Here is a 25,111-nt window from a genome sequence, read left to right as displayed (position 1 = left end):
GAGCACAGAGTTTTTAAGGATACTATCCGAGCATACAGATCATTAGTGACTATATTGTTTTGCTCGTAAATATCTTAACCTTGAGATTCCAACTAACAACAGGGAATAAAAGAGTCGACTTTGAAGAAGAAAGAGCTAATATCGTATCTCTTTCTCAGAACCTGGACTAATCCATTTGAGCATCCAAGTAAACAATATATTGGAGACAAGGTGGTGTCTTCCTCAGAATATCTGATTTTTTTTTAGGATAATATTGCTAGTTTTAAGATATCTCTGGGACTTCTACATGTGAACACAATTCGGTAGCCTACAGCAGATTTTCTGGTGATAACGTAAATTATGTAATTATTTTTTTTGTGAAAATCAGCTCTAATAGTTTAAATGAGACCCTGACCGACTTGAAAGTCAAATCCTTAAAAATCATGGATATTTCACCATTACTGATGAAAGGATATCCTGGCAATCACCTTTATAGTCTCATGTTAATATCGATATTAGTTTCAATGTTCTGACTGATGCAAGAAGACATAGGTTACGGAAATTTAGAGTGACCAGTTCAATTATTAGATCTGATGTACTCCGTTACATATCATTTTGCTGTAGAAACTTGGATCTATTAATTTCACACCAGGGTGTCATTTTATCGATATGACCTACACTCGACTCAAGTTACTACATCAAGACAATGTATTCTTTACTATAAAAGTGTTCCCAAAAAAATTCTTAATCGTAATACTACGCTTATCGCTCGCCTGGTTGATGATATTCCTCCAAATAACGAGGACGGCATCGAAACGTTGGCAATATGTTTGGAGGGTCCATTAGTCAGGGCACATTATCTTTGTATCTATACAGGCCACTGTCCCTCGGATTGTAGATTCTTAAAGACTCGAGGCAGAAAAGTCAGCAAGTTTTTTAAGTTTAACGATAACAGTCCAAAAAAATAAAAAAAAGATAATCCAAGGGATCACTTTTGAATGTAAGGAAAATGATCTACAAGACAGACGCACATAATATACAGTATATATACTGGTGGGGAACACTTTCTCACTCTTGGATTAATTATTATGATATTAATACTAATACTAATACTAATACTAATAGCAAGAGTTAATTTTTACATTTTATTGTCTTTATCACTGAATAAATGTTGGATCTGAAAATAGACTTTTAAACACCTTTATTTTGTCAAGTATCAATTCTCAGTGGTGGTTTGATTTGAATTAATTAATGAATTAAGTAAATAAATAAAAGGTGGGAAAAGGGGTTAAAGGTTGGTCTTTCGAGTTAAAAGAGGTTAATTATAATACCAATATAGTTAAGAGTTGAATAATGCGTGTTTTTATTTACGCTGGTAATTGCCCAATTACCCTTTAAACAAGGTAAGTAAGGAGTGTCTTGAATGATAAAGGTTTGTATTGGACCAAGAGACAGTGCTGTGTTGAGACTTTGGGATTATAGCTTTACATATATATATATATATATATATATATATATTGTATATGCAAATTGATCTTTAACTGCTGTTGCGTGCACAGGCTAAAAATATATCTATATCAATTCCATATATTATTCCAGTTGAGTATCTACCCTGGCCAATAAATAGAGAAAAGAATATAAAGTCGCAACTATTGTAATCTGTGATTTGTTTCCTCTAAAAGAAATAGACTGTTATCATTCTTCTGTATGTATATAGAGAGACTATATAGTTTACTTTATCTATTGATAGTCAAAGCTTTGGTCTTTGACAGTGGCAAAACATATAAAAAAAAAGATAGATAGAGAGATTCACTTCATCGCCATAGTCAATAGTATCATTAGTATTATATGAATATATAAAAGTGGATCAAATCTATATTGAAAAACTCTTTCCTTACTATTTTCTGTGATAACAAAGCTCAATATATTCTACTCAAAAAAATTTTTTTATCAATACAACAACATCCCCCTTTTCATCTCTTCAACCATGTGGGCAAGTCCCATTCCTCGTATATTTTTTAAGAACAAAAAATTGCTAGGAAATTAAGACATCACGTGATGTGCAGCCTTTATCTATTTCTCTTTTATTATCTGTGTATATATATTTTCAATTCACATACATAATTGATTTTCATAGACTCAAGAGGTAGTAGCATTGTAATGATAAAATTAATTTTAACAATTGTGACATATAGAATGTGAACTTTCCCTAGGGATGTGCTATATAAAACTGTTCATAGAATTAAAGGGGCTCTACTCTCCTCTAACTCCTTCCATCCCCCCAGATGAAAAAGAGAGAAGGGGGAAGGACCCTCCCCCCAAAAGAGGGGGGAAAAGAGTACATCTCCCTAGTGTGTATGTGTATAATACTAAATGTACATTATCACAATTCAACTCTATAGCTTAACATTTTATACTCACAAAATCCAAATAAACCAAGCCATTAGTTCACCAACTTCTTCTTCTTCTTCTTCTTCTTCTCCTTCTTATTCCCCTTTTTCTTTTTTTTTACTCTTCTTTAACTTCTTCTTCTTCTACCTCTATTACTCACTTGTTTACTTACTTGCTCAAACAAACAAACAAACCTCTTTAAAGAGAGCGCGTTTATTTATTTATTTATTTTAGTTTTCTTCTACACCTTTAAAGAAGAAGAAGGATATATCAAAAAAAAATTCCCTCTTCTCTTTCTCATTTTCTTCTTCTTCTTCTTCTCTCTCTCTAACTCACTACTACAATTATTACCATTATTACCATTACTATCGCTACTGCCATTATTACAAAACCAAACCCAAAAAACAAAATCAGTATCATTATACCAAGTCACAAGTCATGAACACACAACGATCTACCTTGACTTCCTCCCACTCACCTGCTCAACAACAGCAACAGCAACAGCAACAGCGACAGCAAAATATTGGCAATAATAGAACTCAACATGACAAGATTCGTCAAAATACCTTTTCCTGGTCCTCCACTTCTTCCACCTTTTCTCTCTCATCTCAATCAACCTTTTCATCCACAGCAACATCGGTCATGCAAGACAACCTGGATCTGTACACAATCGAAGACTCAATCAATGACATTGTCGACACTTGGAATCTCTCTCCAGCCAGGGTGATTCGGGCTCTTGCACAAGCCGCCTCGCAGGGAGATTCTTCTCTTGTCAGCCAAATCCTGTCAGACACAAGACTCAGACCGTTTCTCAACATCGACAGTTCAGACGACGATACAGTTGGTACCACTCCACTGATTTATGCAGCTTGTTTTGGAAAACCAGACGTTGCACGCGTTCTACTCAATGCTGGAGCCAAAGTTGATATCCAAGACAAAAGTAAGTTTTGAAGTTTTATTTTCTTTCTTCTTGTCCTTGTTGATCATAATTGTCATTAGTATCAAATGCATCCACAATTGAATTGAATTGAATTATGTATTAATTTTACTTTATTAATGAATGAATTAATATATCCTTTTATTTGATTTGATTTAATTTAATTTAATTTAATTTAATTTAATTTAATTTAATTTAATTTAATTTAATTTAATTTAATTTAATTCAATTTAATTCAATTCTTCATCTTCTTTATCATTTTTCTCTCTCTCTTTTATATAATAATAACAACGCTTTATTTTATTTATTTATGTATTTATTAAAAAAAAGTGGGTTGGACTCCTTTAATGTGGGCTACTACAAATAATCATCCCGAAGTAGTTCAGATCTTATTGGAAAATGGTGCTTCATTTGCCACCAAATCAGCGCGAGGACGAACTGCGGCTGATTTTGTAGACGGTGCAAATCCTACCATGGTCACCATCTTGTCTCACAAAGAAGGTTCCCGAACCCCCACAAACAAGAAACAAATCAGACGCAACTCATCCGGAGAGAACAACCAACTCGCCGATTCTCAACAAAAACAAAGACAAAAACAGAAACAGAAACAAAAGCAAATATCAGTACCAGAATCTATACCAGAATCATTATCAGCATCAAAATCATTATCAATTTCAGAATCTTCAATATCAACATCAACATCAGAATCAGAATCAGAATCAGAATCAGAATCAGAGTTCTCCGCACAAATAAAAGCAAAGACAAGGACAAAATCAAAGGCTCAATCACAGACAAAAGCACAAGCACAAGCACAAGCACAAACACCAGAAAACTTACAGCCACAGACACCTGTAAAAAAACGACAGCAACAACAAAAGGAAAAAGGAAAAGAAAAACAGTACAAACCCAAATTTGTTCAAACAACCTTTGAAAGCAACAACAGAAACAACACCAATGATGATACATCAGATACATCAGATACATCGGATACATATGACTCGGACCTTGGTTCTTGTACAAATAGTGAAGATGAAGACCTTTCGATGTGTGAAGCAATCTGGGAATCAGTCCATCGATTCAAATGGGACGTCTGCTTACCTGACCAGATGTTTGTGTTTGCCGAAAACGATATGGAGACCATCCTGAATACAGCGATCATTGGCTTCAAGCAACCCAAATCTCATCTAGAAATCTGGGTGCCTGCAAACATTGTTTTCCTCAGTGCTAGATATGCACATTATGTATCGACTGCAGAATTGCTAAAGACCTTTCTCAGAGCATCCGTAGCCAAAATAGCCATGGTTGTAAAGGTAAGAAAGATAGTTGGCAAAATATGGATACGAATCTACAATGATTTCTGCTTGTTCTGTATACATGTATAAAAACATAACCATCTGTGCTTCGTTTTTAGATGGCAGAAAAGGATATCCACATGCTGGTGTTTTGGATTTCCAATCTATCACAGCTACTATTTTATCTCAAAAAGGATTTTGGATTGGTGGTTGCGACTGCAGAACACCAACTTGCCATTGCCGAGCTGATTTCCGAAACCTACACACTCTTGGTCAAAGACTCTGAGCAGCGACTGGACAAGATCCTAGAGCCTGCAATGTTGGAGTACGAGCAGATAACCGGGCTTGAGCCGGTTGATTTTGCAGATGACTGGTCTCGCTACTTCCGCAGATCACGCACACGCAAGCCTACTACAAATAACCTACTACAGACAGTCGAACCAATGAATTCTGACAATAGCTGCAATAACAATAATTATAATAAAAGTAATAACAATAGTAATAATGATAATAATAATAATAATAATAGCAACAATAAAAGTAATAACAACAACAGTAATAATAATAATCAACAACAACAACAACAACAACAACAACAACAACAACAACAGCAACAATATCTGCCTCATACATTGACCCCAAATTCAATCACATCCATGCTCACATCCATCTTGCATGTATTTCGATCATACGAAGTCCATCCGCTCATCACTGCCCAGGCAACCGCCCAGTTTTTCCATTTCTTTGCATGTGAGATGTTCAACCGGATCCTGATGAACAAGAAATATGTCTGCCGGTCCAAGGCTCTCCAGATCCGAATGAATCTGTCGGTTGTGGAGGAGTGGGTGCACGACAACGGGTTCCATGGCGCGGTCGGTCCGTTCTTTGGGCCACTGATCCAGCTGCTCCAGCTTTTGCAGTGTGTATCTCAGCTGGATGACCTTGAGCTGTTTGTCAAGACTACAAAGGCCTTTGACCTTCTGAATCCGCTCCAAATCAAAAGGTGTGTGCTGCAGTACCGCTATGAAGTATCCGAGACACGTTTACCGGACGAGATTGAAAAGTACGCTATGCAGATTGCGCAAGATACGGTGCGATCTGTTTATCAAAAGTCATTAAGGCGTCAATCAAGTGAAAGCAACCATACAATCAATGGGAGTGGAAGTGGATCTGGAGGTACAAATGGAGGTGGACAACAGAGTGAGGCTGCTTCCCGACGCAGCAGTTTTCTGTCGAGTGGTATGCCGAGTGTGGCCCGACAGAGCCGAGGATCTCGGCCGAATAGTATTTCGAGCATCAAAAGTTTGCTGATGATGTCTCGAGAGACTACGGAGACAGCCGAAGACGTGGTAGTGACTGGGCCATCTGATGAAACAATTGAACAGGAACGGTATATAATAAATGACGAAGACAAGGATGAAGCCGAAAGTGCGAGAGAGTGGGTTGCCGAAAAGAGGGATTCCAGTTTTCAGCTACCATTCACTTTACCTACCAGCACACCAAAGCGAACGGCTAGTCACCATAATATAAACAATAGTATTGGTAGTGGTACAAACGTTAAGAATGTTAATAGGAGGGGTAGCAGTAGCTTGAATGGAATAAGCCAACAGATGGAGATGGAAATGGAGATGGAAATGGAAATGGAAAAAGAAGTACCTATTCGACACACCTTATCCGAAGGAATCTACCGAGCTCTGAAGCAAAAAAGAGGAGCTGAACGAGAGAGAGATGCAGGAGAGCGATCGGTTGTGCCAAGTATTCCAGAAGATTGGCTGGAAATATTGGATAGTAAGATGCACCACCAACCCATCACACCGCGTTCAGGAATCGATGTAGTAATGTAATACAAAAGAGCAGGAAATAAAATTAAAGAAATCTCTTTCTTTATACTTCTTTATTTTTTTCTTCTCCTCTTTATACGATTCCATTAATAAAAATATATTGCCAATTTCTACTGCTGTTATTTCTTTCATTAATATTGTTGTAACCAAGTACTTAAAGATGTCCAACCTAATTGATTAAACGTGCAAAGTACAAGTGAACACACACATTTAAAAGAAGACATTTTAAGGAGAGATTTCTTGTAAATCGTGCAAAAAAAAAGGCACAACCATTAATAATAATTAATTGTGCACCCTTTTTATGTACAAATTTGTGCGTGCTTGTGTGTGATTGTTTCAATTCATTGTTCCAGTAACAATAGCAACAGCAAAAGGGTAATCCCTACCACTATCATAATTGCCATTGTATTCTTATGCTTTTACTCTTCTTCTTAAAAGACTTTTTAACTCCTTGTAATTTGCATTATCATTGCCTTTACCATTAAGGTAACCATTGCGGTTACTGTTAGTAAAAGTAGTACTAATACTATTATTCATAATCACCTTAAAGAAGAAATCAACCTCCTTTAATTATTCAATCGATCATCCTTTTTTACCCCCTTCTTTTTGTTCATTCATTCGTTTATTCGTTCATTTAACTATTGATATTATTATTTAGTAAATCCCTCAAGATCCATCTCTTTCACTTTCACTCTCTTTTTATACATATACTAAAGGCATACATACATAGTCATTTCTGAGCCTTGGCAATATTACACCCCCTCCCCTTTTCTGTTCTTATTTCCTTTCTTTTCTCCATTCTGTCTCTCTCTTTTAAATATATATATACGTTATTTTTATTGCTATTGATATTGCTATTACTATCATTACTTTCTGTTTTTTATGAACATTTCAACAAGCAATGCCACAATGGCATTTGGAAGAATGTTGGCCGACGATGGAATCACAACACTGACTCAAGTAGATTCCAATACCGTCGTAATCACACCACGATTCAACACGGCTAATAAAACCGAACTAAAGGCAGGCAATAAACAAACAAAATTATATAGCACAGCACGGCAATACAGTACAAAAATATGTACTTATATACTTGCATATATGCAAACTTGATTCCAACATTCAACTCTGGGTTAACATGACAAGTTGCCATTTATAGATCGGTGTTCTTTTGCCGTTTAGTCAAACAGATGATAATTTCACAGCCCAGATTGTGTGGGGGTAAGTTAATTTTTTCTTATTACATATATATAAATTAAATGCACAGGCACAGGCACAAAGCACAAAGCACAAGCACAAGCACAAATCATACATAATGTTGTGTATAGTATATATTGTATAGTTTGTACTTACAAGCAGTATATAATATATATATATAAAATTAGTGGTATGTCTGCTATTCGAATGGCTGTAAACGACATCAATGAACAGGGTTTGATTCCTGGTGCATACATTACCCTGATCGAGCGAGACTCTTTTCCACAGGATTCAGCGGAACAGACAGCCGTTACTGATGCCGTTTATGCGTCGGTCACACTATTGCAACAGGGTGTAATTGGAGTCATTGGTGATATATCAAGTTCATGGACTAGTCTGAGTGCAATCATGACAAGTACACTAGAAATTCCACAATGTTCATTTACTGCCAGTGCAAGTATGTAGCATCTACATATATATATATATATATATATGTGTGTGTGTGTGTGTGTATGTGTATTAAATTTTCTCTTTATTCTTCACTATGTATATATCATTCAAAGTTTCTTTTTCGGACAAGACACAGTACAAGTACTTTTTTAGAACAATTCCTACCCAAGTTATTATTGCCGATGTCATGCTTTCATTTGCAGCAGCTCAAAACTGGACAAAGATTGGTGTTCTATACACAGACGACCCACTTGGTCAACAATGTAAGCTTTCTCCTCTCTACAGCAACTATACAAGCACCTACACAAGCATTTAATTGATCAATCGATTGATAATAACAATGATTCTGTTTACTTTTATATACTCAATAAAACATTATAGTCTATCAAAGAGCCGTGGTTCAGGCTGGTATTACTCACCTCCAGATCACTCAATTCCACGCAATTCCTTTGACAGGAACCGAGACTATCCGCAGTGATCTGACCAGCATGACATCGGCCGGAACACGGATTATGATTGTTGCGGCGTCGGGTGACCCACTGGCCAACCTGATGATTACTGCGGCAGATATGGGCTTGATGTCGAGTGAGTATGCCTGGTTGCTGATGGGCGAAGTCAGTGACAGTCTGTCGGATTCAATCCAGGCCCACAATGCCAACCACAACACCACACGGGCCATCGACTACAATCAGACGTTCTCTGGTCTGTTTATGTTTGACAACTGGCTGACATTATATGGATACCCACCCTTTGAATCGTTTCTGGATCTTTGGTCCGCGCTCGATCCATCTGCGTGAGTAACTGATAAGTGGATCTTAATTAAAATTTATATGAGTGTGCTTATATTGATCTTGGACATCATTGCTACTATTACAACTGTATAGATATCCGTTTGCTGGTCAACGGAAGATAACTACAAATGAAGGGTACGCTACATCAATAAAGACACAAATCTAGATACGATTCGTAATAAGTCCACCCACATATCTTATATAATGCTACTATTACTCTAATTATAATTATGCCTTTTATTTTATTTAGTCTAGCTTATTCATGTATGATGGTAATGGCCCAAGGATTCAGTCATACTGTGAATACAATTTCCAATCAATCCTACGCTCTTGAACAACTTGCGTCTGGTGAACTTGGCCAATACCTTTTGCCGTCAGCCTTTAACGTAGGCTATGTAGGACCTGAGGGACCAATGGTGTATGATTCTAATGGAGATTTAACAAACGGGTAAGAGAGTCCGGATACACAAGTATATCAAATGTCATGATTAATCTTTTTTTTTCTTCTTCTTCTTTTTGTTAGAAACTATCGTATCTATAATCTTCAACACGGAAATCAAGCTGTCATTGGCCAGAGTGTGGGAGGTGTCTTGACACTCACAAGTTCTCCGATCTATCATGACGGTACCTCAAAGGCAAACTTTCGTATATTTATATATTTATTATTGGGATTTTGATTTTAATTATTATTATTATTTTGATTATATAGCCTCCTTCAGATTCCCCGGCAATTACAGCACTCAATCCAGACATGTCTTCTCCAGTTGCACATGCCATTCTTGCTGTTGCAGCCACAGGTATATTCTTTGCACTCATTGTATTTGGATTGGTTGTTACGTTTCGTAAGCATGAGGTTTTCAAGGCATCAAGGTAAAGTAAAGTAAAGTAAAACAAAAGCCAAGAAGCGGTTGATAATATTCTAACAAACCAAAATATATGTATATAAAAAGTCCTTTGTTTTGTTGCTTTGAATTGGTTGGATTTGTTTTGACGTATCTTTCGGTAACATTCATGATCGGTACACCAACCCAGACGAGTTGTATTGCTGGACCATTGGTATTCAACTTTGGATTCTTGTTAGTTCTAGGGTAAGGATATTATCATTATGTAGATAAACAATTAGAAAATAAAAATAAATAACAAAAATTATAATAATCTACAGAAATATGATTGCAAAGAACTATCGTATCTACCGAATCTTTAATAATATATTTATTTCTCGAACGGTTATTACAGACCTACAGCTTATAAAGACCGTATCTGTTGTGGTTGGAATTGACATGGTAAGGTTCATACAATAAATCTGTAATATGTACTGTAAAGAAATAAAGAAAGGAAAGAGTTGGTACTAATGATTTCAATTTTCTACAATTGGTGACACAATAGATCATCTTGTGTATAGGCTTGATTGTTTCTAAACCTACTCCAACAATGGTTGCTGTATCTGTATCGGTTTACTACTGGGAGTGCCAGGCACAGTCAGATTATAAAATTGTTTTTTCATGCCTGATGGGAATCTATGTCATGTTTCTCTTGGTCTTTGCGACCTACCTTGCCTACAAAACCCGATTGGCCGGTAGACAATATTCTCATTACAATGAGTGTCGTCAGATGGGATTATCTGTCTAGTAAGTACATTGATATTCAAACAAGCAAGCAATCAATTAACTTTTATTTTATTTTATTTGTTAGTAATATTCTATTTTCTGCCCTGGTTGGATTTGCAGTTGGGTTGAACCAGATGGCAGACTTTTTCACAAAGTATTACATAACAGTCATAACAATCTTATGGGCAACGACCTTTTCGCTCTTGATACTGTTTGTTCCAAAACTCCAAGCATTCTATAAACAGAGAACAGTCGAAAAGCAGGCGGCCAACAATGAAGCCAAGGAGGTCGAGCAACGCAACATATTACAGTCTGTGTTTAATAGTACGAGTGTACAGCCAACAGATGGCTTTAGTGGATTCAGTAACACTGGTGGAATTGGTGGTGGTGGTGGCAATATCTATGGTGGTAACGGAAACGGAAATGTTGGTGAACTGATCAGCCTGGATCAACTTTTGGCATCTGATAACTCGGGGCTACTGGATCCGGCCCAGGCAGAACAGCGAAAGGCAAGTATAGTCAGTGCGTACCTAGAGTTATCGAACTCTGGGGGAGATTCCAATTGTGTAGAGGTTCACGAGGTGAGTTTTTGATTCATTTCTATATTCATCGAAAGACTTAATAAAAAAAAAAGGGAGAAATGCCTGTGCGTATAGTGTTTCGATATTTTCCATTTTTGTCTCAGTGGGAGATGAAGCACATCATGGTATTTCCCTGGCTTGGGTATTTTTCATACTTTTCGGTAAGTAAAAAAAAATAGCTTGTATTTTATATATTTTCGTAAGGGATCTACACATATATGTATATTTTTTTGTATATACCTATGTATATGGTATATGGTATAATGTGTATTGTAAATTAAGCACGCCATCGACACAATACATGCCGAATATGTTGCACTAAAATAGAGAAAGGGATAAAAGAATTCTAATTCTAATTCTAACTTTAATTATATGTATATGTATGCATGTGTAATTTCAAATACTAATAATTTGTTGTGTAGCAAGAGACTAGAAAAGGAACTGTTCTAGCGTATGCTCAGGCAGCCATTCATTCGGCACAGCTCAATGACTATGTAATCAAGGTGAAGGGACAGGGCTTGTACGATATGTACATCCAGGTTCCGGATCTCAAGGCTGTCGAGACCTGGCAGAGATGCTTTAACCAGAAATCCAATCCACAGACATACATTCAGACTGGCCAGCCCTCGTTTAACATCAATTCTGATTTGAATTCAAGTAGTCGTCCTAATAATAATCATCATAATGATCTCCACAGTCGTCCTGGTGGTTTATTGTCGGATGAGGATGACTCAGATACCTTGGAGGCTCAAAAGTCAGTTGTCCCCGCCAAAGATGGACATGCTCCGCCACCGTCTCACTCGCCCAGACGGCAATCCAGTGAGCGGACTGTGCAGGGAAGCCTTGGCCAATCCAGTAGTCGGCGTCTCAGTACAACAGCCACTTTGACCTGAATAGACTTGACTTGACTTGACTTGGCCTGACCTTACCAAAAGATAGAAAAAGGGAATATCCCGTTATTTCACATAGTACAAACCTAAAAAAAAAATCTATTCATATTTTTATTTGCCTGCTTACTTGCTTACCCACTCATTCACATATTAACAAACAAATGACAACTATATATTTAGTTAATGGGTTTATGGGCGTATTACTCACTATACCTTGAATACAAACATGTACACATTTCTTTAAATATCTATATATCGATGTATTAATATTAATAATCATTCTGTTGCTATGGATGATATAAAGTGGCGTTTTCTACATATATAGTATATTTTTCGCCTTGTTTCATATCCTTTACAATAATATAATATGATAAGATACAGTATATTTTTTATTTGATTTAATTTAATTTAATTTAATTTAAAATAATATTATAATATAAAAAAAAAGAAATAAAGGAGATAATAGGGGTCTAGACTTATTACGGATTTAAAAGAAAAAAATAAAATGGGGGGGGGGGATTGAGAGAAGAAGAGGCAAAAACATATATATATAGAGAGAGAGATTTAGATTTTAGATTTTAGATGGGGCAAGAAAGAGGAAAAAAAGAAGATTGGGCGGAGACAACCACAGTCTTTAATTTTTTTTTTATTTTTATTTTTTCCCCCTTGTTTTTTACATATATACTTGCTGTGTTTTATTATTTCCTTTTTTTGATAATGAAATAGATTATCCTAGCAACGGCAACAACAACATGGAAGAAAAAAGAACAAAAAGGATTGAGATATAAAAACAAAATAAAAAGGATAAGGATCTGATAACAAAAAACAAATAAATAAAACAAAAAAGATCAGATAAAAATATTTATATGATACAAATTTCAATTTATAGTGCAGATGATGATAAATAAATAAATTTTATTTTATTTTATATTGGTTTCTATTTGGATGGACTGGAAGATCTGATAAAAAAAATTTTCTTTTATTTATTTTAAAAAATAATAATAATATATATATATATATAATATAAAATAAGGAAGTAGCGGATGATGAAACTGGATTTAAAACAAGATTACTCACAATACGTTGACTCACATACACACGTTGACTCACCCTAATAAATAAATTATTTTCCCACTCCATATTTAATGGATAAAGAAAAAGTTAAAATTACGTCATTTATGAAGAAAGTAATAATGCTAATAAATAAATAAAGAATTAGATAATTAGATATATTGTATTATAGAATTGTTGGTTTGTGTGTTTGTTGGTAACAGAATAGCTGTATAGATACGCTAAAGGTTAGGTTAAAAAAATATATTAAAATAATTTTTATACAAGAGGCAGATAAAAGGGAGTAAGGAAGAGGAGGAAAGGGGGAAAAATAAGGAAAGATAAGGGAAAATCAAATCGTGCCTAAAAAGCAAGGATACATTTTTATTTTATTTTACTTTTTTTTATTTTCAAACTTGGCTTTTTATAATATATTATATACAAATTTCAGTTACTTTTTTTTTTAATTCATTCATTCACATTCATTCACATTCATTTACTGATTGGTTGGTTGGTTGGTTGGTTTATTTATATATAAATATATACAAAGGAGGTTGTGAGATAGATAGAGGGGGGAGGGAATATTGATTTTTTTTTGAGTTGGTTATTTTGACAGATGAAAATTATATATGTTATATAAAAGAGAGAATGATAGGGGAGGGGATATAAATAACAAGTAAAAAGTAAGAAATGCAAGCCAAGATGATTGATGAAAATGATGATGAAAATGTTATGTAAAGACAGATGAGATTATATAGAAAAAGTTAGAGATAAAAGACGGCTCGTCTCTTTGGTGAAGTGGGAAAGGCTTCCTTGTGGTGATGGATTATTGGGTTGAGGTCAAAGGCTGGTGGAGATAGACAGTGAAAGGAGTAGTTTGTTGGCTTTCCTTGTGGTAATGGTAAGGTGTATGATGGAATTGGAGACATATTTGGAGACGATACTGTTGATCCAGACGATACAGACGAGCAAGAAGAAGTCGACAGGATAACTGGAGATGATATTGGTGTCGACTGTACAGAAGATGATTGTGATCTTGATCGTTGTGGTGATTGTAAAGAATGAGAACGAGGGGAAGTGCAGGATAGGGTTGGTGATGATGAACGAGGGAAATCCTTGAGTTCTGCATAGTCGTATCCCAATAGAGGGTGGCGATTTAGAGCGTCTGAGCGAAGGCAGTCTTCAGAGCAGTAGAGAGAATTCTAAAATAAAATAATTAAGGTAAGTAAATAACCATGGTAACATATAACATATAACAAGTATAAATTTCTTACCGAAAATGCACTGACTGCATTGTCGCAAAAGGTACACCAGTTAAGATTACTCATGATAATATTTTTATATATATATATTTGTGTGTGGTTTGTAAAGACGTCCAATCAAAGAAGAAGGTGAAAAGATTAAAAATAAAAAATAAATAAATAAATAGAAAATCAAAAGGGAAAGGAGTGCAAAATGATGTTCGTTTATATAACAAAAATCAAACTCTTTATGACTCGGGACCCAATAGAAATAAATAAATAATAAAAGAAAAAAAAAATTCCTTTTCTTTTTTTTTTTTTTTTTTACAGTGATAGCTTAATCACCCGTCACAAGCACGCCAAAGGAAGAGAAACTAATATAATACAACATATAAAAAAAAAAGTCGCAATTTCAACATTTGATGTCGTTCCAAAAAAATGTAAGAAAGTTAAGAATCTTCAATAGTCACTTGATCCCTACAAGACTTGATTTTTGTGCTTATCGTTCAGTACTACCATTTTAGGGATTTGTCGTGTTTTTCTATTATAGAAATAAAAATATAGAATATAGATAGATATTATATGTTACAAATATGTATGATAACTTACCCCACTTTTCTTATACCTTTTATATATGCCTTTTATACACATCAAGATATTTACACCAATTGAATAAATTGATCTCTCTTTTATTTTATGTTATGTTATGTTAGGATATTTTGATGGTTCTTGAATAATGACACTAATGGAATTTGGACTACATTTGATTAAAGAATCTGTATACTTGTTACTTGATTGATAACAGACAATTCATTCGGTCAAAATAAATAAAGCACGCCAGGGGATAGATAGAGATAGAGTTAGAGATAGAGATAGAGATAGGTAAAATAAATTAATATTCAATGAGTGAAAAGTGATTCACACACAAATATAAATTTATCTATCTATCTATCTATCTGTTTATTTATTTATTTTTAGGCTAATGGGAAATACTCATGGACGATACTTGCATTTGATTGGCCAAAGATGGCGGAAGGAGAAAGAGAGAAGGATGTTTGTTCTATCAGCCAAATTTACCATTACCATTATTATTATTATTTTTAGTCCAAACTTAATACAAACACATCTTTGGATTTATATATATATATATATCTATATAAAAGGTACATTTTTATTACTTGTATTATTTATTGCTCTTATCTACAATTTTTATTCGAATTCAACACCCACAAGAGCAGTAGAATCAGCGTTTGAACAGATAGCCTTGGACTAAGAGAAATAGAAATCAGTAAAATTTACACAGATTTCAAATTTATAATCGTAAAATCTAGAATCAGCCTACCATTTGCCAGACTTGAATGTTATTATCTTGTGCTGCACTAGCAATCAACCACTGTTCAGTAGGATGCCATCCAAATTCTGTCACAATATCAGTATGTCCATTATGAACAAACTATAGAGTAATAAAGTTAGTACAGAGATACCAAATCTCTCTCTTTGTTTATTATTTGCTTTTTTGTACTTGCCATTAACTCGGCAGGTCCATCTTCTGCATCTTCAGCCGTCTGCTCCTCCCCAATACGTCTCAAATCCCAAATGTTGATCTGACGGCCGGCTGCAGATCCAATAATCGGATCATCTAAAGGACTCCACTCAACCTGACCAACAGCACTAGAGTGTTCGATCGAGTGCAATTTGTCGCTTAGTTTGCGAATGTCAAACAAGCCAATAGTCTATTGTAATACAAAGAAAGAAATAGATAAATAGATAAATTTATATATTGTTGATTGTTGATTGTGGTTACCTTGTCGGCTGAGCCAGTGGCCAACATTGTTTCCCTTGTGGGGTGGAATCTAACCGAATTAATTTCAGCCTCATGAGCCTGAATGCACTGAACAGCCTTTGTTGGTTGACGTGTGTCCCAACTACAAATCATATAAAATAAATAATGTTATCGTCATTATTAATAGATATTAGCGCATATATATATATTTACTTGCATCATCAATTTTCTGTCATCACCAACAGATGCAAACAAAGACACGTTTGACGTACTCCAGCTGACATCCTAAATATATATATATATATAAGTCAATCAGTCAATTGATTGGTTAATAAATAGATAGAAAGATAGGTAAAATATGCGTAAGAATTAAATAATACAATAGAGTATATCCATATCTCTTCTTGCTAACTTCATTGTCATTAGTCTATCGTGTTCTTTACCTCTACACAATCAGTATGACCAACGTATGTCTGATAAGGTCTTAATTCTTTACCGTCTGGTGTCTGTCCAATATCCCTTTTTAACGCACAGCAAAATACAATTTAATAGATATATATATATTCTTCTTCTTCTTCTTTTTACTCTTTGTCTTTGTCTTTGTCTTACCAATGGCACACTACTTTATCATAACCAGCACTCAGCAGGTGATTTTCCTTGACTGAGTGTGGATTCCACTGCAGACCATATCTATTTAGTCCCATATATATATATATATATATAAATAAATAAAAGGATTGCTTATCAGTTTCCATATTTGTATACATTTCTTTTTCTTTTCAACTTTACCCTTCACCTGAATGCCCTTTTAATCTCAATATTGGCTCTGATTCTAGATTTGTTGTGCTAGCTGCTGATAACGACAGCTGTCTATCAAATACAAGAACATCACCATCCCTTGTCATGGTGGCAATAATTGAAGGGTGGTTTGGTTGACAGCGAGCTCGATTGACTTCATTTTCATGTCCAATAGATTGCTTTGGAGTAATTGATGCCTTTACTATTGTTCTATCTTGTTAAATTTCTTGTTTATTTGCTTATCTATTTATTCTTACCTGTGGATTGGTTGTTCTGTGGTAATGTCACAGTCTGGAACAAGAGCGCATTTGGTTCTTGGTCACTTGTATTTGTGCCAATCATCAATTCTTGATAGGAAGCACCATCCTTTCTAATAAGAATAAGTGTCTTTCTTTCTTTTTTTTAAAAAATATTATTATTATAAATCATTGTTTACATACATTGTTTGACCAGGTAACCACTGACAGGTCAATGTTGGCCAGGCTAATGTCCGTGTCACTACAGTTTCATACAACATTGGCACAGTCTTTTTCCATTCTTGATACTCCTCTGCAATCTTGGCCTTGTCCATTTCAACACCTTTTTATGTATATAATATTAATAGGTACATTTAACAAAACATAACATGATAAAATAAATGATCAGCTTATTGATCCACAATTCAAATCTATTCAAGGCACCAAAAAGAAAGAACAAAAAGAAGCATAGCTGTAATAGTAATAATAATGTGTAAATGGTAATCAAGGTGTTGGATTCTATTCATAATCCTAATGGTAATTCTAATGATTAATGTGCTAATTAATATAAGCTGAATACATATTGTTATTGTTTCTTTGACTAAAAACAAAAACAAACAAAAAAAAAGACATATATATCTAAAGAGGTTTGCTTGTTGTGATTTTTGTACCAGATTCATTACTTGTCGCCATAATATGTTTTTTTTTTTTTTTTAAAAAAAAAAGTAATGTCAAAACTACAGTCTGTTTTTATTTTTCTTAATTCTTAATTCTTATATCACTGTCAGTCAAATAAAATACTTTATACTCAGATTATAAGCCCATCTGGTTTTCATACAAATCCAAATTGAAATAAAAACAGTAAAACACTTTTGAAAGGCGCACAATTCGAAAATTGTTTCAATTTCAATTTCAAGTGCTTTATCAAAATGAACTTCACTTTCTCAATGTCTGTAACAAGAATATGAAACGCAAACATGAAGATGACTCCTGAGAATTCAGCAAAAAGAAAAGAAGACTTTAAAGACTAAGTATCAAACTTTTACATTGCTGATGAAAAGAAGCACACGTTGTTTTCTGTCTTACTTGAAAAAAATAAAATAAACTTGAAGACCTTTATTTTTTTTGACAAATCGGTTAAAATGGGTATTGAATCCAGGTACAAAATTCACTATATATAATAATAATATAATAAATATTGATCTATTATTATAGAAAATCAAATCAAATTGAATATTCAATTAAAACATCTTAAACAACAACAATGATAACAATAATAATTAAGGATTCTATTTTATTTTTATTTTTCAATATTTAAAGTAGAGAGAGAGAGAGTTTCGGGATAATCCTAAATAATCCAACTTGCACACCTTTTTCGAATACCTTTTAAAGTAATTTTAGGATCTACAAGACACAAATAACGTGTGAGTGAGAGATTTTATTTTTATTTTAGCAGATCTTGTTCTTGTAATTGTAAGTTGCCAAAATTGGAAAATTTGCTACACAAAAGCTACACCAAACAAAAATATATATATATAATAAAATAAAATAATATATTATATTGTAAGAAAGTAATAGAAAGAGAGAGAAAGAGAAGGCAAAAATAAAAATGAAAGAAAAGAAAAGGGGGTATTCAAGTATCAAGACCCATATAGACTCACAGACAAATGTAAAAATCCGGGCCCTTGAAAAGAGATAGATAGATAGATAAATAAATAGATAAAAATAAGCTTTTTATTTTATATTTGTGCCAAGCCCTGTAAGAAGATATTTTTATAGACAAGAAAGATGTGTATTTGCAAATAGACATATAGATAGATTCATATGTATTTATTTAATATGTAGAGCTGTACTCAATTAAAATCAATATTCTTTTAATTCACAAAGGAAGGTGAGACAAATGGGCCGTTGAATATATACCATAGATCCCATACTTTATATTCTTATAAAATACAAAAATAAATAAAAAATGAAGGGTATTGAATTATGATCATTAAAGTAGATCTCTATCTCTATCTTGATTGGTTGGTGAAACAGATTAGAAGAATATACACTTTTTATTATAAAAAAGGAAACTCAATCCATAAAAGAGATCGACCAGAAAAAATAAAAATAAAAATCTTTTATTTCTCTCACTCTTTCTCTTCTTTTACTTTCTCTATTTTTCAGTAACAACCTCCGAGTGCTATTGATGCGTAGAGGGATTTCTTATATACTGGCCTTTATGGTCATCGTCACTCTTTACTTTGGATCGATTCACTTTGCATCTCGAACTGAAGAAGGATGCTGCTCACCATCAGATACCGAGAGCTCTGTACAGATCTCAGTCGACAACTCCCAACAACAGAACATCGATCCAAGCACTGCGTCCATCATAGTATCCGACTCTTCATCCCAAAAAGATGATCAACCTCAATCAGAACCTGAACCTCAACCTGAACCTCAACCTGAACCCCAGCCAGAACCCGAACCCGAACCTGAAGTCATTGTTGTTAACCCCGAAGACCTGGTGTTTGAGTCCTGGGTCAATCCGCTAAAGACAAATCCCGACTTTGAAAGTATTGCCGACCTGTCGACCGAAAGAGTAAAGGCTGTGATTGTCATTCTGGTCAGAAACAACGAATTGGAACCCATGAGACGAACCCTGCGTGAATTTGAAGAGTAGGTTTTTTATTTTATTTTAAAAAAAAATCATATCATCTTGTTTCATTTGACATGATTTCTTTTTTCTAACAAATAATTAATGCCTCTAGTCGCTTTAATCGAAAGTACGGTTACCCATATGTCTTCCTAAACGACGTCCCATTCACAAAGGAATTCAAGATTGCCGTCACTGCCCTGACTAATGCCCCGATCAAGTTTGGTCTGATCCCTGAAGAAATGTGGTCAATCCCAGACTGGGTGGATGAGCCAAAGGTCCACGAACAACTGGCTGACTACGAAGCCCGTAACATCCTCTACGGTGGCTCCCTTTCATACCGCCACATGTGCCGCTTCAACTCGGGTTGGTTTTATCGTCATCCTCTTTTGAAAAACTATGACTATTATTGGTAAGCAAAGCAAAGCAAAGCAAAGCAAAGCAAAGCAAAGCAAAGCAAAGCAAAGCAAAGCAAAGCAAAGCCTAGTATAGCCTAGCCTAGCCTTCCGGATATTATTTTATAGTACGCTATTTGGAGTGTAGTTTGTGGTATAGTGTGTACGACCTGCCAAGAAACCAAAAAAGAAAGAAGGATTCATATATTTGTAATCCTTGGCATTCATTCATTCATTCATTCATTCATTTATTTATTTATTTATTTATTTATTTATTTATTTATTTATTTATTTATTTATTTATTTATATTGTTTCTGTTATTGTAGGCGTGTGGAGCCTGGAGTTCATTTTTACTGCGATCTCAACTACGACCCTTTCAAATACATGCAAGATAACGGAAAGGAATACGGATTCACAATCACTCTCCAAGAAATCCCTCAGACCATCCCTACCCTGTGGGACCACACCATGAAATTTGCTCATGCAAACAACATCGATACCTCGTTTCTCAGCTTCTTTGGCAGTCCTGATGGTGGCTACAACATGTGTCACTTTTGGTCAAACTTTGAAATCGCCAGTCTAAAATTGTGGAGGGATGATCGCTACCAGGTATATTAAATTAAATTAAATTAAATTAAATTAAATGAATGAATTGCTGCTGCTGCTGCTACTGATACTGCTGCTACTATGTATAATATAAATTCAAATGTCTAACTTGTCGTGTTTTAAAAAGGCTTATTATGATTATCTGGATTCAACTGGAAACTTCTTTTATGAACGTTGGGGTGATGCTATTGTTCACAGTTTGGCAGCAGGTCTGTTCTTGAACAAGACTCAGGTTCATTTCTTCAATGACATTGGATATAAGCATGACATTTTTACCCATTGCATCGATGACGGAATCTACGGTAACTGCATGTGTCCTGGTAAGAATCTTTTTATTATTTTATTTAATTTTGACACTTTTAAATATAAAATAAAATAAAATAAAATAAATAAATTTACACACAAATTATGAAGCCGCGGGATGCCAAGAAAGAGAATATAATAGAGTTTTATTATCTTTTTATAACAAGCTAACAATATATTCATTCAACTCACTCTTATCAAATCAATTTTATCTATCTGTAGAGAGCGTAACAAACTTTGATGAAATGTGGGGCTCCTGCTTACCAGTAAGTTTCTTTGTCTAAATATAAATCTATTGAAACCAAATGATTTACAAACGGTTTTAATAATAGAATTGGAAAGAGTTCCCTGAACAAGGTAGACAATGGAATTTTTATGAAAATGGTACCCAGATCTACAACAACCAGGTCTACTCAAAACCAGAATACAAATCAAAAGCATATTAAGAAGAGAAAACTATATACATATTCATTAATAACCAATAGTAATCACACCAACAATAATAATTATCATTATACAAATCATTTCGCACTTACCTTTACCCTCACTACCCCTCACTCTCTTCACTCACTCAAAAAATATACACCTTGTAAGAATATAAACAATAAATATAAATATACATATATATATACATAAGTATAAGTATGACATACAACACCATTTTTGTATACCATATATCCAAACAAAAATATTGAGTGGGAGTAGACTTGCACAATTGCCAAGAAACAAAGCAAATTAGACACTTGACAAGTTTCCAAAGATTCTCCAGCGAACAAGGCAAACCACACCTTTGGAACTTCATGTATGGTATATATTCTATTGTGATCCAATCTCATAAAATAAAATATGAAACAAAGGATGAAACAAAGGCACAAAATGGGTTTATACAATAACATTAATCTTCTTGATCTGTCCACACCAAATAATTCGTAACCATAGTCCAAAAACATTATGCTTTGAATCTCTAAAGTTTGTTCAAACCTCTACTCCTTTCAGTTGTCCAATCTTGAACTCTTCGAAAACATCGTGTCCATAACATTCTGTGCATCCAAAATCAAAAGGTATTGTCCAAATAATTTATGTGTGTGTGTGCACCTTTTCTGTTTTTTTTTTTTTTTTTTTTTTTTTAAAAAAAGAAAAGAAAAGTATTGCAAGTGCCGACACTTACGTCACGGGAATCTGTCATTCGAAATCGTTGAACTTCTTCCTTCTCTTTCCCTAGTTCCTACATCTATACCGAACAAACCCCGCGCCGCCTTTAGCCACCGCACCATCACTAACGCACCACCACAATAATCTCCTAAAATCCATCCATCCATCCATCCATCTATTTAAAAACTTGGTTTTTTATCCTTCTTTTTCGTTTATTTATCATGCCCGCCACTACCATTGCCCACCGTCCCCAAACCATTCAATCTTTGATTGATGGTGTCGAACGCTACAACCCCGAAAACGTCAATGTTCTCGAAGAATACCTTGCTACTCAGTGCAAGAATGGAGATTATGATCTTATGGCCAACCTTGCCATCTTGAAATTGTACGTCATCATTTAATTCATATACAATTACAACTGTAAATTACACACAAACACACGTCGACACATACTTTTCTGTATTTCAATCGATGCAATAATGACATGCGAAACAAACGAGACCTTATATATACATCAGAGTTCCTTAATGCACATTATACAAACACACGCACAGACAATTGTTTTCTTAAAGCATCAATTCATTACCTATAATCTAAACTCAGTCAATTCAAACCGAATCATCATCCATTATTCATCTTTCATCCAAATTCAAATCGATTAGACTCAAACATGCAAACATGCAAACACACATACATACATACACACATATATATACATATACATAGATATTTATATAATTTATTTTATCTTAGGTACCAATTCAACCCTAACCTTGCCAGCACCAATGTCATCATCAACATCCTCGCAAAGGCATTGACTGCCGTTCCTGCACCCGATTTCAACCTTTGCCTTTACCTCTTGAGCGAACAAGCCGTAAGCAAATATTCTTTTCTTTCTAATATGATATATATTATATGAAATTATACCACAAACACAATACTTACTTACGCATACGCTTATATTTATATTTTTATTATATTTTTATATTCACCATCTTTCATTTATTTTTCATTACTATTGCTATTGCTATTATTACTATTTCCATTATTACTATTGTTATTATTATTAAAAAAATACCAAAAAAAACATATATGTAAATAATAGACTCTTCCTGCTGTTGAAAAGTTGACAACTCTCCAACAATTGTTGGAACAATCCCGTTACGCCAAGTTCTGGGAAACCTACAACAACGAAGAATACAAATCGCTTACTGCTGCCGTTGTTGGCTTTGAGGCTGCCATTCGCCAGGTCATTGCTCGAGTTGTTGCCATGTCCCACCAGGTCATCAGCACATCCGTCTTGAGCAGCTACCTTGCTCTCAGCGGTGATGAGTTGACCAAGTTCTGCAACGAACAGCAGTGGCAGAAGAAGGACGATGTTGTCCAGATTCCTATCAACGAAGACAATGAAGCCAAGGCTGTGGTTGTCATTGAGAACATCAAGTTTGAACAATTGACAAAGGTTATTGGCTACTCCAACGAGATGTAAAGAAGAAAAAGAAAAATCTCTCCCCCTTCCATATCATCATCACCAACACTTTATATAAAGAAAAGAAAACAAACAAAAAAGGATAAACATGTGCAGTCAAAAAGAACAAAGAGGAGCAATGGTATGATATTCTTCACAAAAGAAGAGTTTTTTTTTCATGTTAATTTAGAAGCGATCATCAACAACAACAACAACAGCAACAGCAAACACAACAACACCTATTCACACACACACACATTTTACGCATCTTTTATTCTCTTTATAAAAGATTTTCCTTTTATCTCCTTTCCTTACCTCATTATTTCATTCCATATCTCTTACCTCCTTCAACTTGTATAAAAAAGAATTCCCATCAAACTGCTGCAAAATAACAATGATTATTGTAATATTAATGAATTTCCTAAAGAAATAGAAATAAAGTCAAAGAGGTTGATCTGTTTATATATATATATACGTGTGTGTGTGTGTGTGGAATCCAGAAACCCTTATTTAAAGTAAAAATAAAGAAACAAAAATGTGCGCGAGCGTATCTGTGCCTGTGCCTGTGTTATTATTTATTATTTATATTTGTATTTGAATTTGTGTGTACAGCAAGTCTCTTTATATATCTCCTTTAATTGAAAAGAGAAAAAGAAGAATTGAAAGCAAGAAATGTCTAGAAATAAAAAGGTGTTTCATGACATTCAACAATGTCGTCAAATACACTCTTGTCAACATTCAAAGTGGCAGTGGTGCTAGAAGTAAGATCATGATCATCAGTGGCAGTGGTATTAATGATATTTGCCCCGTGATGTTCATTGTATATCAATTCAAAGCAGACAACCAATGTCTTTAGACCAAGCAAATATCCATTGTCTGGTCCCTTGTGTCTCGGAGGAAATGTGAATTCTTCGCTGTGCAGGCGCACGTCTTCGGCACTGACACACCGGGCAAAGTCAATGATCCTGAGATCCATCGGCCGCTGTGGATTCTGGCCATCATAAATCATCAGCAACGAGGACGCATAGAATCTGTAGTCGACCAGTTGTTTTACGATCTTGGCCAGTGCGATCAGCCGTCGGATGACAAATGGAATGTGGTGGATCTGACAGCCCTGACCATTGTCCAGGTATCGCTCCAGCGCGTCTCGGAATTGATTGGCGGTCTTCAAAGATCTTCCAAAGTATTTGTCCTGAAATTTAAAACTCTGGCTCGGCTGGTTGTACACCTGCATCCCGCACACACGCACCCCAAGAGTCTTGCTTGTCGATGACTCGCACTTTAGGGTCTGGCTGCGCATCTTATCTCTGGTCGCATACACACCGTATTGTCTAGTGCCCATCTTGAGATCCAAAACGCACGGTTTCTGTACTCCATCTGTCAGATCTTCGATAAGGATGTATTGTTGTGTTGCATCGCTGGAATTGTGATTGTGATTATGATTGTGATTATTATTCTGGTGATCTCTCATCCTTTGAAGATCA

The 25,111-nt window shown here is 34.8% G+C and overlaps 7 protein-coding genes across 7 annotated transcripts; 4 read left to right on the top strand and 3 right to left on the bottom strand.

Moving 5' to 3' along the window:
• Positions 1 to 4,206: 4,206 nt before the first annotated feature.
• On the top strand, positions 4,207 to 5,714 carry PHYBLDRAFT_97900 (hypothetical protein; the record flags this gene model as incomplete). The annotated part of the gene is made up of 3 exons (XM_018444035.1): positions 4,207 to 4,629; positions 4,731 to 5,033; positions 5,211 to 5,714. Coding segments are annotated over 3 exons (1,230 nt in total), but the record flags the coding sequence as incomplete, so codon positions are not given.
• Positions 5,715 to 7,249: 1,535 nt separating this feature from the next.
• Positions 7,250 to 12,202, top strand: PHYBLDRAFT_187578 (hypothetical protein). The gene is made up of 15 exons (XM_018439397.1): positions 7,250 to 7,463; positions 7,600 to 7,661; positions 7,826 to 8,094; positions 8,201 to 8,350; positions 8,469 to 8,880; positions 8,972 to 9,013; positions 9,129 to 9,326; positions 9,402 to 9,523; positions 9,598 to 9,748; positions 9,829 to 9,966; positions 10,041 to 10,161; positions 10,265 to 10,506; positions 10,571 to 11,066; positions 11,171 to 11,227; positions 11,489 to 12,202. The coding sequence occupies exons 1-15, from the start codon at positions 7,323 to 7,325 to the stop codon at positions 11,957 to 11,959; spliced, it is 3,072 nt and encodes a 1,023-aa protein (XP_018289550.1). The 5' UTR covers positions 7,250 to 7,322; the 3' UTR covers positions 11,960 to 12,202.
• A 1,309-nt stretch (positions 12,203 to 13,511) lies between these two features.
• PHYBLDRAFT_182029 (hypothetical protein) lies at positions 13,512 to 14,402 on the bottom strand. The gene is made up of 2 exons (XM_018438551.1): positions 14,281 to 14,402; positions 13,512 to 14,208 (listed from the first exon to the last, which is right to left on the bottom strand). The coding sequence occupies exons 1-2, from the start codon at positions 14,332 to 14,334 to the stop codon at positions 13,771 to 13,773; spliced, it is 492 nt and encodes a 163-aa protein (XP_018289549.1). The 5' UTR covers positions 14,335 to 14,402; the 3' UTR covers positions 13,512 to 13,770.
• Positions 14,403 to 15,580: 1,178 nt separating this feature from the next.
• PHYBLDRAFT_114351 (hypothetical protein) lies at positions 15,581 to 17,399 on the bottom strand (the record flags this gene model as incomplete). Its single annotated transcript, XM_018428391.1, has 9 exons — positions 15,581 to 15,700; positions 15,732 to 15,980; positions 16,052 to 16,147; positions 16,244 to 16,315; positions 16,474 to 16,549; positions 16,640 to 16,720; positions 16,820 to 17,042; positions 17,086 to 17,198; positions 17,269 to 17,399. The coding sequence occupies 9 exons, from the start codon at positions 17,397 to 17,399 to the stop codon at positions 15,581 to 15,583; spliced, it is 1,161 nt and encodes a 386-aa protein (XP_018289548.1).
• Positions 17,400 to 19,642: 2,243 nt separating this feature from the next.
• On the top strand, positions 19,643 to 20,987 carry PHYBLDRAFT_12106 (glycosyltransferase family 15 protein; the record flags this gene model as incomplete). The annotated part of the gene is made up of 4 exons (XM_018428779.1): positions 19,643 to 19,725; positions 19,818 to 20,114; positions 20,425 to 20,707; positions 20,832 to 20,987. Coding segments are annotated over 4 exons (819 nt in total), but the record flags the coding sequence as incomplete, so codon positions are not given.
• A 1,258-nt stretch (positions 20,988 to 22,245) lies between these two features.
• On the top strand, positions 22,246 to 24,002 carry PHYBLDRAFT_177782 (hypothetical protein). The gene is made up of 3 exons (XM_018437927.1): positions 22,246 to 22,544; positions 22,913 to 23,033; positions 23,265 to 24,002. The coding sequence occupies exons 1-3, from the start codon at positions 22,381 to 22,383 to the stop codon at positions 23,646 to 23,648; spliced, it is 669 nt and encodes a 222-aa protein (XP_018289546.1). The 5' UTR covers positions 22,246 to 22,380; the 3' UTR covers positions 23,649 to 24,002.
• A 442-nt stretch (positions 24,003 to 24,444) lies between these two features.
• Positions 24,445 to 25,032, bottom strand: PHYBLDRAFT_91272 (hypothetical protein; the record flags this gene model as incomplete). Its single annotated transcript, XM_018443766.1, has 1 exon — positions 24,445 to 25,032. A coding segment is annotated over one exon (588 nt), but the record flags the coding sequence as incomplete, so codon positions are not given.
• Between the last annotated feature and the right edge of the window lie 79 nt (positions 25,033 to 25,111).

The sequence above is a fragment of the Phycomyces blakesleeanus genome (genome assembly GCF_001638985.1).
Source record: "Phycomyces blakesleeanus NRRL 1555(-) unplaced genomic scaffold PHYBLscaffold_15, whole genome shotgun sequence".
Lineage (NCBI taxonomy): Eukaryota > Fungi > Mucoromycota > Mucoromycetes > Mucorales > Phycomycetaceae > Phycomyces > Phycomyces blakesleeanus.
The sequence above is the reverse complement of the archived record's forward strand: the minus strand, read 5'-3'. Positions and strand labels throughout refer to the sequence as shown.